General features: G+C 42.6%; 1 protein-coding gene across 6 annotated transcripts in view; it reads right to left on the bottom strand.

Moving 5' to 3' along the window:
* Positions 1–538: 538 nt before the first annotated feature.
* The window catches only part of osbpl8 (oxysterol binding protein-like 8), a 79,997-nt gene continuing 62,922 nt past the window's right edge, over positions 539–17,613 (bottom strand). For 4 of the 6 annotated variants that reach the window (XM_035620930.2, XM_035620939.2, XM_035620963.2 and 1 more), the window contains 19 exons: positions 17,458–17,538; positions 16,910–17,011; positions 16,135–16,338; positions 14,647–14,731; positions 13,676–13,841; positions 13,369–13,594; positions 12,169–12,353; positions 11,009–11,090; positions 10,820–10,918; positions 10,508–10,604; positions 10,252–10,350; positions 9,977–10,074; positions 9,003–9,092; positions 8,605–8,741; positions 8,303–8,488; positions 7,262–7,415; positions 5,462–5,564; positions 5,142–5,247; positions 539–5,053 (listed from right to left, as the gene is read on the bottom strand). In XM_035620930.2, the coding sequence (XP_035476823.2) occupies positions 4,924–5,053; positions 5,142–5,247; positions 5,462–5,564; positions 7,262–7,415; positions 8,303–8,488; positions 8,605–8,741; positions 9,003–9,092; positions 9,977–10,074; positions 10,252–10,350; positions 10,508–10,604; positions 10,820–10,918; positions 11,009–11,090; positions 12,169–12,353; positions 13,369–13,594; positions 13,676–13,841; positions 14,647–14,731; positions 16,135–16,338; positions 16,910–17,011; positions 17,458–17,538 (2,430 nt within the window). In that variant the 3' untranslated portion in view covers positions 539–4,923. The remainder of the gene's footprint in view (positions 5,054–5,141; positions 5,248–5,461; positions 5,565–7,261; positions 7,416–8,302; positions 8,489–8,604; positions 8,742–9,002; positions 9,093–9,976; positions 10,075–10,251; positions 10,351–10,507; positions 10,605–10,819; positions 10,919–11,008; positions 11,091–12,168; positions 12,354–13,368; positions 13,595–13,675; positions 13,842–14,646; positions 14,732–16,134; positions 16,339–16,909; positions 17,012–17,457; positions 17,539–17,613) is intronic. The other 2 variants (XM_035620947.2, XM_035620970.2) reach the window with 1 other exon arrangement.

Genomic DNA, 17,613 nt, shown 5'->3' with positions numbered 1-17,613 from the left:
TTCTTCTTTTCTCTAATTCTTCATATTATTTGTTCAACACTTGTCTTTTAGTATAGCTTGGAAGATTCCACTGTGCATGTCACAACACACATTGTGTTGCTGACAAATAAAACACCTGGGTACAGAAAGTACATCTCTGAAACAAAAAAAAGGGAGCAAAGGACAATTAATGAAAGTCGGAAAACATATATGATCAATTGTCAGATGATCTGGGACGCCGGAAGCGGCTGAATACGACAGTGAGTCAGTTTTCGCTTGTTCCTAATAAACTGCCAACTCAGTGGTTGTTTTTTTCGATTTTAAAATTCAACACGGCATCAACCGTGTCCTTCAAGGGCCATCTGCTAAAGCGTTTTATCCTTCGGACCATCTGCACTTGCATTGAATGAAATGAAAAGAAAAGACACTCTTCTCCTAGTGTGCACAATTTTATCAGAGGGGGAATGGTATATGTAACGTCATAGCCACAGGAAAAATGCAAATTAAATTGAAAGTAAAGACAAACGAAATCAGATACGTTGTAAAAAAGAACAAAAAATGAACAAAAAGATAAAATAGTTTATTTGACAATGAAATGACAACCACATAAACAATACCAAGCAAACTAAATTAACTCAGACCTTAAATCTATAAAATCCTAAACCCATTCTCTTTCTCTATCGTACACACTGATTTAATTCCACATACTGTATCGGGACTGTTTCAATCTGTTTTATTTTACGGATGTTATTGCTATTGATTTATTTTCCACCCCGAGGTCTTTGTGGTGTTTTTTAAATTCTTTTTGTCACTCCAGCTGAGTCTTGGCCTGAAAATCAACAAATACAAGATGAATAATGAATTCCATCTACAGTCTCTTTAAACAATGATGTGTGTTACATCAAACAGAGACAGAAGACCCCCAGGATGTCACTTGTTTTTATTCCGTTATGTTACATGTGACCATAAACTTCTAAGAAGTTATAGTTGCCATGGATATACAGTCATTTTTTTCAGGTACTAAGATAGGAAAAAGGGGGTGTGTCCGTGTGTGTGGTGGAGATGGTGGGGGGCAGTTATCTGCTGACAACGGAGCACAAGTTGAGGGCAGTTACTTGTGTGTGACGTCAAGTAGCGAGATGTGGAACAAAATCAACTGTTATGTGATTTTTCAAAATCATTTCTGAAAGACCTTAAACGAGGACAGAGGACGGCGATCAAATGCTAGACGTAGAGCAAATGAAACATAGACCCACATATAAAAGAGTAATAAATAAAAAGCATTATTTAACAGACACAACAAAAGGACAGTGGAGATGTTTATTTCCCTCTGAATTTGGTGTGTGTGTGTGTGTGTGTGTGTTTAAGAGAGAGATAGAGAGAAAGAGAGACTAGGACAACAATGGAGAGGAGAGGAGAGGAGAGGGTCCCTCTCTCCCTCCCTCCCTCTCCTGTGGCAGGAATCAGCATCCGGAAGCCTACAGGTGCGTTACTATAGCGACGCTTCAGGAGAGGAAGCGGGAGCTGGGCGGGGTGGCAAAGTGTGGAGCCGGAGTCAGACTCACTCCTAAGGCTTCATATGGCACGTCCGCACTAAAGTCCTCCGGCGACCACAGCTGCAGCCAGAGTCCGAGGGTCCCGGTCCACGGCCCTGGGGGACACCACTCCCTCCTGTATTCATTCGCCCGAAGACTTCGGACTCTGGCGACGTCTGCGTGCTCCACACCAGACCACCTCCTACCCCTCCCCACCCCCCCATCCCTCCTCTCACCTCTACTAAACCCCCTCCCCAGTCTGACTCTAGAAGGCACTGGTATATACTTATTTCTCCACATTCTAATATTCTGGATTCTCTATTTAAGATGAGCAGTTGAGGCAATGAGGATACACAAAAATACACGTACAGATACACACGGGCCAGCCGGGTAAATTACGGGGGTACAGCTGGCTCCCGAGGATGCTACCAGTGTTTTTCTTCATACCTGTGTTAGCGTTACAAGGTTTTTTTTAACCGCTTAACAGTCAGCTGACGGCGGAGGCAATCGGATGTGTAAACGTTTACAAGGCTAACATCATGACAGGCGATGTAGAGATATACAAAATCATATTTTCCGATATGGTCCGTAAGTTGGGTTTGATCTTTTCGCATGGCCTCAACAAGCAGTTACTTACTTGCAACTTTTAGGAAAATCCTAACAGACTATGTGGTCAAAAGGTCAGGCATCAGAGTTCATTATCATGCCTTCTTTTGTTTGATTTTCAAACAAAAATATAGCAACAAGATTGCCGGGGTAATTTTGCATTATCCGGGTGTCAATGCTCAACACAGATAGTAAATTTGGATTTTCCCAGGTCTTCCGTTAGCCGTTTACTTCTGAGACTTGGTATTTTTGTTTTCAAAAGCTGCAAGGGACCATTGCTTGAATTGCAGAAACATCTTGAGGCCATTTGAATACATTGACAATAGGAATCACAACGGTGTACCCCATGAATTTGGTTGTCTTTTGTTTTGCCTACGTCCATGTGTATCTACAGAGCAGTGGACAGAAAGACACACAAGGTTGTTGGAGAGACTGGCGTGTGCCCCGGAGCGCAGGAGTGTCTGTATTGCGAACCTCGGTGTTGAAGCGGCACTCGCCGCTGCGTGAGGAACGTGAGTCGTCCCGGCGGAAATTTACACGGTGGCCAGGGCCGACTCCTACTCTACACACTGAGTGTGGCCGGTGCTTTGAGTACATTTGGAATGGTAAACTATGGAGGTACTAGTCAGTAGAAAAGTCTATGCTCTCCAATGCAGCTTAATAAAGTGTCTGTCTCTAGGATTCCTGGTTAAACTCTTGAGGCGCAAAAGCACTGGAAGTGATGATTGATGCACTGAGCGTCACCATGTCGGCTGCTGCCGATGGCAGCTAGGTGGAGTGTTACATGGCTCGGTCTGGGGTCTGGTTTTACACGCGGAGACCGACCTTTTGGCCAGTTCTGACTACGCACCATTTTTCTTTTCCTTCTTCAGATTTGCAAAATGCATTTCTAATGACCCATGGAAGTTATCCGTCTAATCTGTCTAATTAGCCACCAGGCCACCTTAGTTAATATTATCAATTACACCCATCAGGCTCTTTTTTGGTAAATAAAAAAAAAAACTCCATGCACTGACAGGCACTTTTTGGACAGGTAACTTTGGGGGGGGAAATGCTCTTACTCACTCTCTTGCTGTAGGTTGGATGGGAAGGTTGATTCCTCTCTGTAAGGTAAATATGATGCCGAAGCGCCAGAGTCTGCTCAGTGGTAACCAAATCCAACCGTCAGCACCTCGCAAGCTCGCCAAGTTGATTGTTACGTTGTGTTTGTTTGAATGATTGTTTGGGATGAACATCTCCGGGACTCATTTTTTAGCAGGGCGCACTAACTACTTGGTTACCTTCACTGTCATCAAGCAATAGCCCCACACACAACCTTCTGTAAAACCAGTATATGCTGTTTTTTTTGGTGGATTTTTTTTTTACAGTAACCTGTAAACCAATGAGGTCATGTGTTGAGTGTGAATCAGTGAGCTTTAGAGGTGCTGGTTGGTGGATCAGTCCGGTCCTCAGTCTGTGTGACTGTCCTGAAGACACATGCATGAGGGGGGTTTTGAGTTTCTCATCTAACTGTCAAGAAAACAAGTAAGTGAATTAGATCGATTACATTTGGTGAATCCAAGTTTTGCCTCGCCTGAGCCAACTTCTCACTACAAACACTAAACATTATCCTACTCCCCAACTCCCTTTACCTGAAACTAGGGCAGTGGTTACTGAAAAAAGAAATAATCATACAAATCACATTCTTTGGCCTCCTGTGGATACTCTAGACCTCCTCAGCACAGAAATGTTAAACTGATTTTTAAAAAACCATGTATGCATTGACAATACAAACATTTCCAGTGCATTTGTGCCTTAAAAAAATACTGTACTAATAATAATAATAATATCCTAACAACGCTCCCATCTGTACATGCTACCTACAGTATACAATGACGTTGTCAAACATCTGACTTTTTTTCATTATTTTTTTTTAAACATTGACTTCGTATGCAAAGGATGAGTTTTATTATACAGCAGAAAGTATAGCCTCTGCTCCTTTTGACAATGCCACCTGTTATTCATCTTTCCCGTCTATTTCCACATGATAAAAACTCCCCAGCCGATATGAAAGTATGCGATAATAAAAAAATAAAAGTCACATTGATTTGGACCAGTTGTTTCTTTCTCCCTTATCAACGCTTTTTGTTCCATGTAGACCCCTGTTCACAAAGGACACGCCGAGCAAAGAAATGAAACAACAGCAACAACATTAAAACATTAAAATTAAAGTTTTTTTTTTGTTATATCTTTGTTACCATCTGAGTTGTGGTATGTGGAAAGGTTCCCTGTCTTTTGAGGTGAAATGTGAATTAACAGAGTAGTTTTACTCCATTGGAAGAAGAAAAAAACCCAAAACAAAACAAAACAAAACAAAACACAAAGAACAGCTAAAAAAATGGCTGCTGTCTTTGCCTCTTAAATCAAGGCAAATCAATACGCTTCAGAGTGGCAGTCGAGACTTTTTTTACACCAACAACGTCAACTCCCCGCTGCTCCCCTCCGCTTTGAAATCTGTGGATCTCTCAAGAGTTCTGGAATGGACAGGTTAAAAATAAATAAGTTCATACGTTTTTTAAAAGTCTCTTTTTTTTGTTTTGAAGTCTTCTCTTTTCTGGACGTGTGCAGTTGGATTTAATAAAGACGGAGAAGAAGAGAGTTGGAGTCACTTAATGTGAAAGGTCAAAGTTTACATCCATTCGTACCCCGTCGTGACGCCTAAGGCTCAGAGAGTGGGAGATCGTGTGTGTGTGTGTGTGTGTGTGTGTGTGTGTGTGTGTGTGTGTTTGTGTAAGGGCATCACTCTCTCTGCGGGGTATGGCTGCTACTTGAAGACGTAGTTGATCAGGACCTGAAGCAGGATGAGGAAAGCGATGATGACGTAGTCGCGCTGCTGGAGGAAGGAGCTGCCCTCCACCCGCCCTGCCGCACGACTCCGCAGCACACCGATGCTCCTACAGACACACAGCAACAATGTGTGGGTGATCATGAGGCATGCGTCATGTCGTGCTCACCGTACTGAGTGACCAACGCCCTTCTCACCTGTTTATGTCCTCCTGCGTCTGCTTTATGGATTCAATGGCACTTTGAAGTTCACTGAGGTCGGCTCCTTTTTTCCTCAGCCGACTGTTATGCTTGCTTTTGTGTCCTGCAACAAAGTACCAACAAGTTCATTTGAGTATTTTGCTGTGTGTCATTATAATAATAGTGTACAGTATCTAGGATTATGGACGATATGTTCAGACTATGCATTCTGCTTCAAATATAAGCAAATATTAACAAACCTAGATTTTTTTAACCATAAAGTACAGTGGGTTTTATTCATGTTTCGCTGTAAACGTGCACGAGTGTAAATGACTCACGTTCGCTTCCAGACGAGTCCTGACGGTCGGGTTCAGGTGAAGAGCAGCCACTCTCGGGGCTTTTGGGCTTGTCACTCTTGTGTTTCCTCTTTGGCACCGTTACCTACACATGCGCACACGCGCACGCACACACACACACATACACAGACACAGATGAACAGGTCAAAAAACAGGCCACAGACATCAGCTACAATCAAATAAAAGCACATGCAAACACACTGTATGTTAGCATCCAGACACATAGAAAGAACGTGGACAGAATTGTTTCAATGCACATCAGTACAGCAAAAAAAAAAGCGTGAACCCACACCACATACAAACTCCCACACAAACATGCGATTCACTGCATTAATGCCAGCTGTGTGAGGCATGCTGGTTCATCATTTACATCCTGCGTCAACACGACGACACACAACCAGATTCCACAAATGATCTGCCAAGAGCTGCTACATTTAAATAATTGAGTTCAGAAAGACTAAACCCTGAGTGGATTGTAGCTCTCACTCTTAGTGCTTTTTTTTAATGAGGTGCAGGTTGGAGGCCGTGAGGTCTTTGGCAGACAAAACTGTTTGATTGAAGTTTGACAGTATGAAATCATTTCAGATTTCAGACAAACACCAAAAAGGTCATTAAAGATTCAAGTGCAGAAATGATAAATTATTCCACATGAAGAAATAATTCTTTGTCGATATTTTTAAGGGACTTTTAAGGGATTCTTCAAAATAAATATACTTGCAACGAATCACTTTTTCTAAGTAGCATTCTGGAAATTTACATCATTTAGCATTAAGAGTTTGCATTAAAAACAAAGGAGCACTTGGTTTTACCAGTTAAAAATATATTATTATTATTATATTATTGAGTGTAGAACCAATCACCGGCCTGATGTCTGACAGAATTAGCATACAGGAAGTGTCTCTGCTGGTTTGACTAAGTCTAAAATCTGATGAAAAAAGCACTGATGGTGGCAGGTAACTGTCCACCCAAGAGAAACATCACAGGCGTGGGCCTTTGGCAGGTGCTCACATTGAACACACACACAAATGACCAGCAGCTGAATAATAAGGTCAAAGCATCCGCGAGTGATCACAACATAGAAACAAACAAAATGAGGATGGGGACAGGTGAAAGGTGAGGAGGGCATGACGGCTGCCGAGGAGCAACCAGGCATTGATGGCAGTGGTCTGTTGATGTTATGGATGACGCTGATGGAGCTGCTCTCTCTCTCGTTGACTCTGCACAGGATGCAACCATCTGTAAATCTTTGTTGGGGTTAATATACATACTGTAGGCCTTAAAAAAATATAAACTTCGCTGTTTTAGTTTGGTTTTGGTTTCCACCAACTCCTGAGGGAAAAATATGGCTTTTTAAGCTTCTAAATGCTATTTGCTAGTGTGCTAAGTGTACAGTGTGTTTATTATATTTTTCCAAACTGACTGGAACTCGACAGATGTCCGCAAATACAGCATATTGCTAGTGTGGGACATGTGCTTGTCTGCAAAGAGTCAAGAAAAGGAATCCTTTTCCATCCACTCCTGTCAGCATGCAGTGTTACATGCCCTTCCCTCCCATATAAAGAGAACAGCGGGTGTCGCAGCAAGAAAAGAAGAAAAAAATAGAAGTAGAGATGCACAAAGGGAGCAGAAGGCGATGGCGACGGCGGCAGCACAGCGATGGCGACACAAGAAGTGAAGGAAGCGACAATGAAGACTGTGCAACGGGTGCTGTGTGGAAGGTGGCTGAGGCGGCGAGATGCTTTTTTTTTTTCTTAATGCAGATTTTCGATCGGGACAACCTACCTGGCACTTGCAATTGTCCCTCCGAGGCCCCTGGTTACTCAGACTAATAAGACTGCCAGAACGTACCATAGGCGTGCGGTGTCGGACCTTGGTCTGGATGCATCCGTCTTTCTCAAACTGGATCAGGTCGTTGAGCGGATCCCATGGCCTCGTGCTGGGGAGCGGGGGACAAGACACATATAGACCCTGCAGTTATAGGTAATCACCCCTAGATGTCGCACTGAAAATGGAAGATGGGGTAGCACCATGGGGGACTTTAGACTAAACTGCCAAACATTAGTACTGACTGTCAGAGGTGAATATAGAGTTAATTGTACCAAGTGTGAGCTTTTATTTTAAAAATTATTTTAAAAACCAACTTTGTTTTTAAGTTCTGTGGCATAATTCATCAAGGTCATCAAAAAGGATTTTTACTGTATGTTTGGTGAAATTAATGATTGGTAAACTTTTTTTCTATTATTCATTTAATTATTCTACAAATGCTAAAAAAAAGGAAATATTTTGTTATAAATATAAAAAGAAATAAAATCCCAAGTTTCGTAATTCAATATTTAAGTTGTTGCCATTTTCACTGAGTGCTCATTTGTTTCCTATTTGTAAGTGGAGGCCGACCGATCAAGAGGGAGACTGATATTATTTGGCCAATATATTTGTGTAAATTGTATCGGCACTCGTGTAAAAATAAGCAAAAATAAATTGCTTTTTTCCTGCCAAATATATTTGTGATAATTTGAAAGAGGGGCTCCATTACATAGTTTATCCACAAGAGGGCAGTGATAAGCTGCTTATAAAAATGAGAAACAAAGGGAAAAACCGCAGTACATTCATAGTATATGATCAGCAACGTCAGCTCCTCCAAATGTATGTATAAGTAGTGCGTTTCAATTTATTTTCATTATCAACACTCACAGGTTCAGAACTGCTGAACCAGTGTTCCCCAGGTGAAGATCTGTTTGTGCACTGCAGTGGATTTGAAGGAGCCTGTCACTGTTGCTCTAATGTGACTTCAGGCAGCAGGGAGGGGGGGCAATAATCACTCACTCGGCATATCTGTAATGCCACTCTCCGGTGATGGGGTCCTGCTCAAACAGGGCAGGGATCCACTCCTCGCACTTGGCTTTCCGCTCGCGGGCCGACTTCCTCTGAGCTTCCTCCAGAAAGAACTTCTCGTTGGTGGCCTCAGTCTGGTCCTTGTTGTGGATGGCCCGGGTCACGTGCTGCCACAGTCTGATGGACAGCGAGAGAATTGAGATGACTACAGAGGGCATGCAGTGCTAAGTAGGTCAAACTAAAACATGGCGTCACGAATGCCTTTATTCTTTTCTTAATTTAGTCAAGGTTACCTTTCTGATTCAAACTCTCCCTGCTCCTCGGGTGGGACGGTGCAGCGGGTCAGTCGACTCTGCCTCAGGTCTGTCGTCGGGTTCCAGAAAGTGTCTACAGTCCCTGTCTTCTTGTCATTGATGAAGATCTCGCTGTCCTGTGGGTGGAGACAAAGTCTCTCCTTTGAAGACAAATTCTTCCTGTGCACGCATTTCTCTTGCAGTAAATGTTCTGTTTACCTTCTGTTTCAGTTTTTGACAAGTAATTATACCGTTATTAAGTTTTTATAGTGACAACACTTAAAACTACTTAATTGTGTGATGTAAACTCCTCATCACCGTAGAGCTGTAATCATATGACTTCTCTTGTTCTTCACAATCTCACATAAACATAAATTCAGGAGAAAACTGAGCTTTACCCAGTGTCCTTCTAGTGTGGCCAACACCTCCTTTCCCAGCTTGATCTTTCCAGAGATTTGATTGACACTGTCGCTGCTGCCCAGGAATGGCTGCGGGAGAGAGAAGAGACAGACAGGAAGGAAGGGTCAAGAGTGGAAGGGGAAGAAGAGGAGGAGGAGGAGAGAGAGAGAGGTGTGGAAGGAGAGAAGTGAGGGATAGGAGAGGAGAGGAAGGAAACAAGAAGGAAAGAGGGGGAGGAGGGAAGGGAAAGAGCGATATAAACACATTCAGTTTACTTGCTGCACTTAATGTGGCAAAAAAATCAATTTGTGTCTGTGGAGTGTTAAAATAAAAAAAAAGTAAAATGGTTTGATTTGTTGTGCTCCAACTCACACAACTGAAAGAGAGGAGTCGTGGAGTCGTGGAGCCTGCCACTTTTTAAAACCACTCATCAACAAAAGAAAGTCAGCTGGTGACTGCCGTCAACTTTCCATTTAACTTATCATTATGTTTCCATCAGGCACATATTACACTATCCATTCTGCTCTAATATTCTACATGTGTTTTAAAGATGCACCACTGGAAATTATAGTACTTTAAACGTGTCAAGTTTTCTTTTTGTGCTTTCTCACATTTACCTGTCGCTAGTTGACGATGGGACGGCGCAGCGCGTGGTGTGAATGAAGGTGTGGGGGATGGATTGGATGTTTTCAGGGAGAGTGAAGGAGTGGAATAGAGTGGAGACGGTGGTGGAGCGGAGGAGTGAGACATTCACAAGAGTCATTTTAGATCCTGAGGGTTTATCTATTGGTTTTGTAGTCACTGTTGTTTTCATTCAGGTATTTAATCTCTTAAGGATTTAAGGGGTTCCGTTTTATTGAAAAAAATAATGACTGAATGGCTCTAAAAGTCTTAATGTACTACTCTACCCAACGCTGACGGACGGGTGTTATCCTCTACTCCTACATCAGTGAACTAGACAACACGGTCGTACCTTCAGTTTGAACTCCAGCTGAGCGCTGTAGCCCGTTTTCTCGCACATAACGGTGATCTGGCCACCCAGCTCCAGCGTCATGGTGCCATACAGGATGCCTGACAAGATGAACAAGCACCATGAAAACATTCTGAAAGCTCGGGCAACTGGAAAACTCACATACAAGCTGCAGTTATATGCACTGGAAGAGAGAGATTCGTGAGTTTGTCATGTAAACGTTCAACAGTTTACGGCTACATTAAAGCGTCACCGCGGTGTACAGGATGCATTCTGACCTTTACAGTGGGCGTAGGGCATGTTCATCACATAGTCCTCCCCTCGGTTGAGGAAAGTGAGCCTCGCCTCGCCGTCTAATATGGCCGAAAGGGAGTTTCCTAACATGTATAAAATATATATAGCAGGCGTGAGAGCAGGAACAGCAGATAAATACATTAACAGCGGAAAAAATGTTAGCATACTTCTTTGACTTAAGGTTCATGTGGGTGACATTAATTGGATTTTAGTTGCGTGCGTGTTTGTGTGTGTGTGTACCATAAAACTTGGACTTGGCAAGGATGCTGCCACTGAGGCAGAATCCATCCTTCCTGTTGCTGACATAGAAGGCAGACACTGGAGGATGATGGGACACCTGGAAACACAGTGACTGAGTCAGCTTGGATCCCATTGAGGTGATTGTGGTGACTTACATGAACCCCAAAAAAACAATCAACCATAGATTCATCATCAGATGACCAATAGCTGATGACCTGACGCGAGAGCCAGAGCAACATGCTTTATAGAAGTGATCTGTTGACCAACCAGATCAACCAGTTTTTTGTATGTGTCTCTCCGAGCTGCTGTTACCTGTTCTGCGATGTAGAACGTCTTGCTGTTGGTCATCTGGTGGAGCCACATGCAGCGGTACGTCTCCCCAATGATGGGGTTGTAAGGCTTCTTCAACCCCTGTAGATAAAACAACCAACAGCAACACGGTGTTAGCGTAACATATCTACAGTAGGTGGCACATCATGTGTGCGTGTTTATCCTGCTGACCTTCGGCTTTTTGTAAAATCCAGAAATGTACCACTTCACCACCTTCTTCATGCGGTCGTAGGCGTTCTCTTCGATTGCAGCCCTGAGAATGGAATGAAGAGTCAAAACTTAAGAAAGATGCTCTTCTAGAACACAAGCTGTTTAACTGAGGGTGGAACGTCGCCCCATCTGCTACAAACAGGAACATTTTGATTAGCGTACCCTGTTTTATAGTATCCACAGAAACATCTACATAGTGAGCAAAGTATGTCTTGTTTTCTGTCTTCACATTGAATGAAAGTACCATACATGGTCAGGCCGTCGGGAGCGCCGGGACATCTCCTGGATACCGGCTTCACGGTAAACCACTGTGAAATTCCCGACGGTTAGTTCTACCGTTTCAAATTTTAGTTATCATTACAGTTGATTACCACAGTAGATTACCAGAGTATGTACTGTCCAGCTCAGTTAGCAACAGTCTCCCAGACGCAGGCGCCGCATGCAATGTGGGTTTATTGTGGATCCGAGTAGCGCTTGGGAGCTGTTCATTTTTATCTTTGGATACTGTCCTAATCCACCCACTCCCTTTGACGACAGAGAGAATCAGTCAGTCATGAGAGCTATATGCTATATGTATAGAGAGGGAGAGAAAGCCGGTGGTCGAGCGAGCTACAGAGTGAATGCGGAGAGGGAACTGCTTCAATTAGGACTAATAATAGAAGCAGAGAAATAAAACAGTTTTGTTCTATTTCATTTATTTAAAATCTCATTGTTTCATGTTTAGTTTTTTTTTCTTTTTCAAGAAGAACGATGAGCTGTTCTTTTGAAAGGTTTATTTATCAGTACTGTCATTGTCATCATATTTTAACAATACCGTGATAATACTGATAACCGTGATTATTTTGGTCACTTAAGCCGTGATGTTAAATTTTCATACCGATACATCTCTAGCCCATGATCAGTCAACTTGACCAGTGATACAGCAAGCAAAATGTTTGCCAGTAAGGAACCAGGACCGGCAAAAACATCAGCTCCTAACATACCTGGAAATCTTCGGATAGGCCACTTGTTGTTCAGTCACAAATGTTAGGGTTTCGTCAACTCAATTCCTTTACACCGAGATGAACATAGTGGCTGAATTTATAACATGACTGAAAAAATCCCCAGAAGCCTGGACTTACTCTGACAGGAAATCTGCGTGGTAGTAGTAGTCGGAGAGTTTGTCCAGGAAGGACCTCTGCTCCAGGATGAAGGTGGGCAACACCACCTTGGACAGGTCCATGCCAGGTCGGACCTGCTTCAGCAAAGTCCAGATCAGAGATTTGTTCTCCTCTGATACCGTCTCTGTCTGGGCAGCCTCACCAGCCTGAAGAAGGAAAAGCGCAGTGTCGGGGAAAGTCACCGTTGTCTTGTGTGCGATGACACTGCAGACATCATACAGTTCACTCACACCTATGCAGAAGCAGTTAGATGATTACTTCAGGCCCTGGGCCTGTTACCATTCTCCCACCGGCAGATCACTCTCAGACAGTATCAATGTTTCTATTGAACCTAGTATGTACAGTAATGTCCATGTGGTCCTGCTGATGAGATATCTGTTACCAACACTTTTTTGGATTTTGGATCAGGATCTTTGTCCGCTGGGATTCTCTTCTTAGTCTTTCTCTCTCCAATGTAACCAAGGAGAGTCCTTGTCTGTTTTTGTCACTGCGGAAGCATCACAGCTGTACAGGACACAGTCTGGACACTTTACAGGTGTGCTGTTGAGATCAAAACGAAGGTTGATGGGTGGGGTTCTAGCAAGGGCACCGGAAGTAGGAGGTTTTCAAGTTGGAGAGGGGCCGTCTATTGTTTGCTGTACAGATCATTAAGCCCTTTAAGGCAAATGTTTCAAAATTCGACTTGACATTCACACAGACACTCACATTCTTGTACTGTATGCGTCTCCACATGCTTTAAAGTCCGATGTGGCTGTGTGTGCAACTAGTGAGCAAAGAGAAGGCTTCAATTAGCTCCTAACTATAAACACTTTTCCTTGGCTTCAGTAGGTGTTTAATTAGTGAGCTGTCAAACTCGGATTCCATCAGTATGAAAATCATATTCGCACTTTCACACTTGTCCTCATACCACTGCCATTCCTTGCAGACACCCACGCACAGCAACATCGATCAAAGCCTGTCAATGTTACAGTTTTCTTCATCGCTCCAGCAGAGGAACATGCAAATTTCTCCTCAAAAATAAAAAAAACCCATAAACTCTGGTTTCAAGAAATCCCACGAGACCACATACCACTGCTGCAAACACACTTATGCTACATTCCTTTTAATTGAAGGCACTATATATTAAAACAGTGGATTTGAATCAAACTCTTTATCCTCTACCTCTCCCAGCTCCTCGTGGGACTGTTCCAGGTACGGGGTTTCCCGCAGATGTTCATTTGGATCAAGGTCAATGTACGAGTCGTCTTGGCGCTCTGATGTGTCGCTGTCGCTCTCCTCGCTCTTCTCCAAGCCCTCTGGGTCAGACTCCTCGTGGTCCTGCTCTCCCTCCCGGTCTGACTTGTCTGAGTACAGGTCCGGGTCTTTCAAATGGTCACTGTCATTGAACCTGGAGGAAGAAAGGTGGCTTGAGTGTCGAGTAGTTTCACCAAAACCAAGTTGCAAGAACAGCTTTAATTCCCATACTCACTGGAAACCGTGCATGTTGTGGGCTCGGAGGAGGCTGTAGAAGTTAATGGAGTGTTCTCCACCAGTAGCTACAGTGCTCATGTCCTCCTTTCCCTCGCGGACCATGGTCCTCTTCAGCAGGCCGGAGCACTTCAGGGCCAACTCTAAGGCGTCCATCCAGCATCGACCTGAGAAAGAGATTTGAATTCATTATCAGACAGCAGAAACATGCATTCTGGTATTTTTTGGTGTTTTCTGAAGGAGGATTTTATTTCTTCTAGGACTTCTCACCCTACTATATATCATTACAGACGGCACTGATGTTTACAAAATCTCTCTCATTTTTATATTTATATAATAACATAGACAGTTTGTTGTAATTTCAATGAAAAGTATGGAGGGTAATTATTTTCCTTGCGTATTTGGTGCATGAGGAAAACCTTGTTTGGCAGAGTGCTTTACTTGCAGGTATTTTTCAGGACGAGATAAAGTGCAAACATTATCACACATTTAGACACAGAAATAAAATATTGTACACTAGGGAGGAAATAGGAAGCCATTTGTGATTTGGCTTCTGCTAGCCTGTTCCAGCACCATGGAGAGAGACTCAAGGGACGAGGGAGAGGCTGGATTGGATGTTTCAGCACCACGGAGAGAGACAAAGAGTGAGATGGGCTGTGGCTCAAACCTTTGACTCACTTGTTCACTAGTTTACTTTGTTGATTAATCTTTGGAAATCACCGTAAAAAGCATCTGCTGCCAAAAATCAATTTCACTTACAACTCAGGCCTCTCCTCTTACTACTCATATTTTAAAAAATCTTTTCATTTCCATATATTGCCAGTATAGGTAGGATTCAGCAGAGAATAACATCAATGTTTATGAAGCTAATACCAATGTGATGCCATTTTATGGGTTTATCACTGGATGTAAGCAGAGACTGCGAGCGACTCGGACAAATAGCTGAAGTGTGAATGACAGCCTGTCTCTTACCATCAGACTCAGAGGCAGCACGGAAGATGAGATGGCTGCTGGGTAATGGCTGCGTGATGGAGCCCACTGCTTCCCCTTTAGGACCCTGTTGAGCAAAAGAGATGAGTGCCGTTACTTTTCATTTGACATGGTTTTAAGATCTTCGCGTTCTCCTTCGATGCACCCGTAACCCGTGTTTTTCCTTTTTTTTAACATTTTAAATAATTTATGTATCATTTAGGTGTGCAAATAGAGGAACTCTAGACTCCAAAGTATATCCTTATGCAGATGATCTATGAGAGGGGTTAGACGAGAAAGAAGCTGAACGAGTGAAGTGTTTATTTCAATAGTGAAGGGGAGAGTGGAGAGAGGAGGAACGCTGTCATCTAAAACACAGGCCGGTAATTGTGATTCAAGCCTTTTCATAGCGCAAACAAAAGGGAAAACACTTGAAATGCGATGCCAGCGATGAAAACCCAATCACCCTCGAAGTGGACGACTGAATGCAGCTGCAAACACAGGAACAAATGGAAAATGTGCCCTGCCAAATAGGAAAGAGGCTGGCTGGACATATCCGTTTTCTGCATCTGTCCTCAAATGAAACAAAGGCGAGCTCTAAATTATACAGTTAACATCCACATCTGTTAAACTGTTTGTTTTGACTGCAGCAGGAACAAAGGGTTTTGTTCTTAATGGAAAATCCTTGATCGCCCTTATGATCTGTTTTTGTTCATTTGGTTTTCATTCATCATTGTGAAGCGAAACAGACTGCGCTCGTCTGCTAAACAAACCGTATGCATTATTCTCCTACTAAAGGTTTCCAATTATGAATCCATCATAATAAATAAAGGGGTTACTCTATAAAAAGCGGTGCAATGCTTTTAGAGTTAGATGAGACAGGATGACACTGATTGCACAGTGACTATGGAGCTACAGCTAGCAGCTGGTTAGCTTACCTTAGCATAAAGACTGATAAGAGTGGAAACAGCCTGATAATAGCCTCGCTCTGTCCAAAGTACCATGTGCTTTAAACAGGGAGTCAGTACGTAAATGGGGCCATGCTACTGTTTCCAAAAATGTCAAACTATCTCAGATTTTTTCTTGTTTGCTTATAGAACACTATTATACAAATAACTGCATGGTTTTCCCCTGTGGGGAAACAGAATTTCTATGTTACTAATATTACTGTAAGAAGATGTATCCTTTAAAATCCTTTTTTTCCCCCCATTCTCATTAATACAGTACCTTTTAATCTGCTCAGTGGCTGGAACTTCTGTTCTTCGCTGCTGTTAAACTGCTCAGAGTATTTCCTGTAAATCGGACTGCTTGGATAGCCTGTATCCACTCGTTAAAGTATGATACATTTTATTTAAACGACTAAATAGTATTTTTTTCCCTCAGCTTTTAATTACCATGATATTTCCAAAAGGGGAATATAAAAACTCAACGCCCCACTATTTTAAAATTGTAACTGATCGGAGCGAATCCTGTGTTTGAGTGTATTCTGACCTTGACGGCCCAGATAGACTGTTCCAGCGGGTGGAAGAGCTTGAAGCAGAAGCCGTCCTTCTTGGAGGGCCTCTCGATCAGCTCACAGGCGTTGAGCAGCACCGTCCCCACCCACTGGCCATTTTTGTGGGTCTTATAGATGAGCAGGACGCCCGGCTTCAGCACACACCACAGCTTGGTCCAGCTCTTCAGAGTGCCACGGATCTAGAGCCGAAACACAAACATGTGAGTGACAGATATACTGAGGCTTTACCGGACTGAAAACCCCCTCTTCCTTATGCTACACGTGGAACGTGAGATTTCAAATGATCCAAATTATTATAATATAATATAATTATAATAATACAATTATTTTGTAAATACACATTTTATTCTATTCTGTCTTTTATCACTTACTTAACTACTTAATTTTTTGCTACGCCGTTGTTTGACCTGTAATGTAGAGTTGAGTGAAATTTTACACACAAACAAATTTCTCTAACTCTTTACGATATAAAGCCACATGCATATTTGTGATGCAATGCAATTATTTCCATTTCAAATGTGTTGCAGACATTTATTTTCTATAAAGGCATCTAACTTTTAGACAGCCATATATTTAAGATAGTACTGGTCACTATTTTGTAACCGTTTAAGAAAAACACTATCTATATGATCAAATCGATGTGATTAAAAGATATAAAAACATTTCAACTTAGCTAAATTGTCTCTTTTTTCTGCATTTTCTTGAAAACAGAGGACCCCAACATGGGAACAAACCCCCTGTTGTTCTCACCTTCAACCAGTCAGCCATGACGATGACTGAGGGGTCAGTGATGGTGCTGAGCAGCTCCTTGGTCGCCCTCTTCTTCTCTTCCCTGTAGTTTTTCTTCTGCACCTACAGGGGAGAACAAAGAGGCGGACAATGCTTGCAAATCAATCTCCACAACTCAATTTTAACATCCCACACCCGCTTTAACACCGAATTATATTTGGCAGCAAGTAACAGTGGAATCACACTCCTCAAAGTCTCTGTGAAAACAACACCTGCAGCAGTGCGAGGCATCTGCTGCAGGTGTTGTTTTCCCCCCTTTAAATGTAATGTTGCTTTTCCTGTACTGTGGTGACACTGGTGCACAATTTAGATGGTTTAGACAGTAAATTTCATCTTATCTAATACAGCATTTTGTGTATGACGATTTAGAGTTGACAGTGTGAAACCACAATCCGTCACAAGCATCGACAGACTACACATAACACTCTCCATACAAGGTGACTCATTTTGAATGTCTTGGGAATTAGAGTCCGGATACTCGAGGCTTAATCTGATTAAAGCTCACTTACCTTGAGGGACTCCTTCTTGGTGAGCTTTCCTCCAGACGCCGACACATCCTTGTCTGAGCCATTGTACAGCTTTGTTTCAGACTGTGAATACACAGGAGAGTAAGCAACTAATCTCAGAAGACATATCTCTTTCCCATCACTGTATGATCTTCAAAT

The sequence above is a fragment of the Scophthalmus maximus genome, chromosome 12, assembly GCF_022379125.1.
Source record: "Scophthalmus maximus strain ysfricsl-2021 chromosome 12, ASM2237912v1, whole genome shotgun sequence".
Lineage (NCBI taxonomy): Eukaryota > Metazoa > Chordata > Actinopteri > Pleuronectiformes > Scophthalmidae > Scophthalmus > Scophthalmus maximus.
The sequence above is the reverse complement of the archived record's forward strand: the minus strand, read 5'-3'. Positions and strand labels throughout refer to the sequence as shown.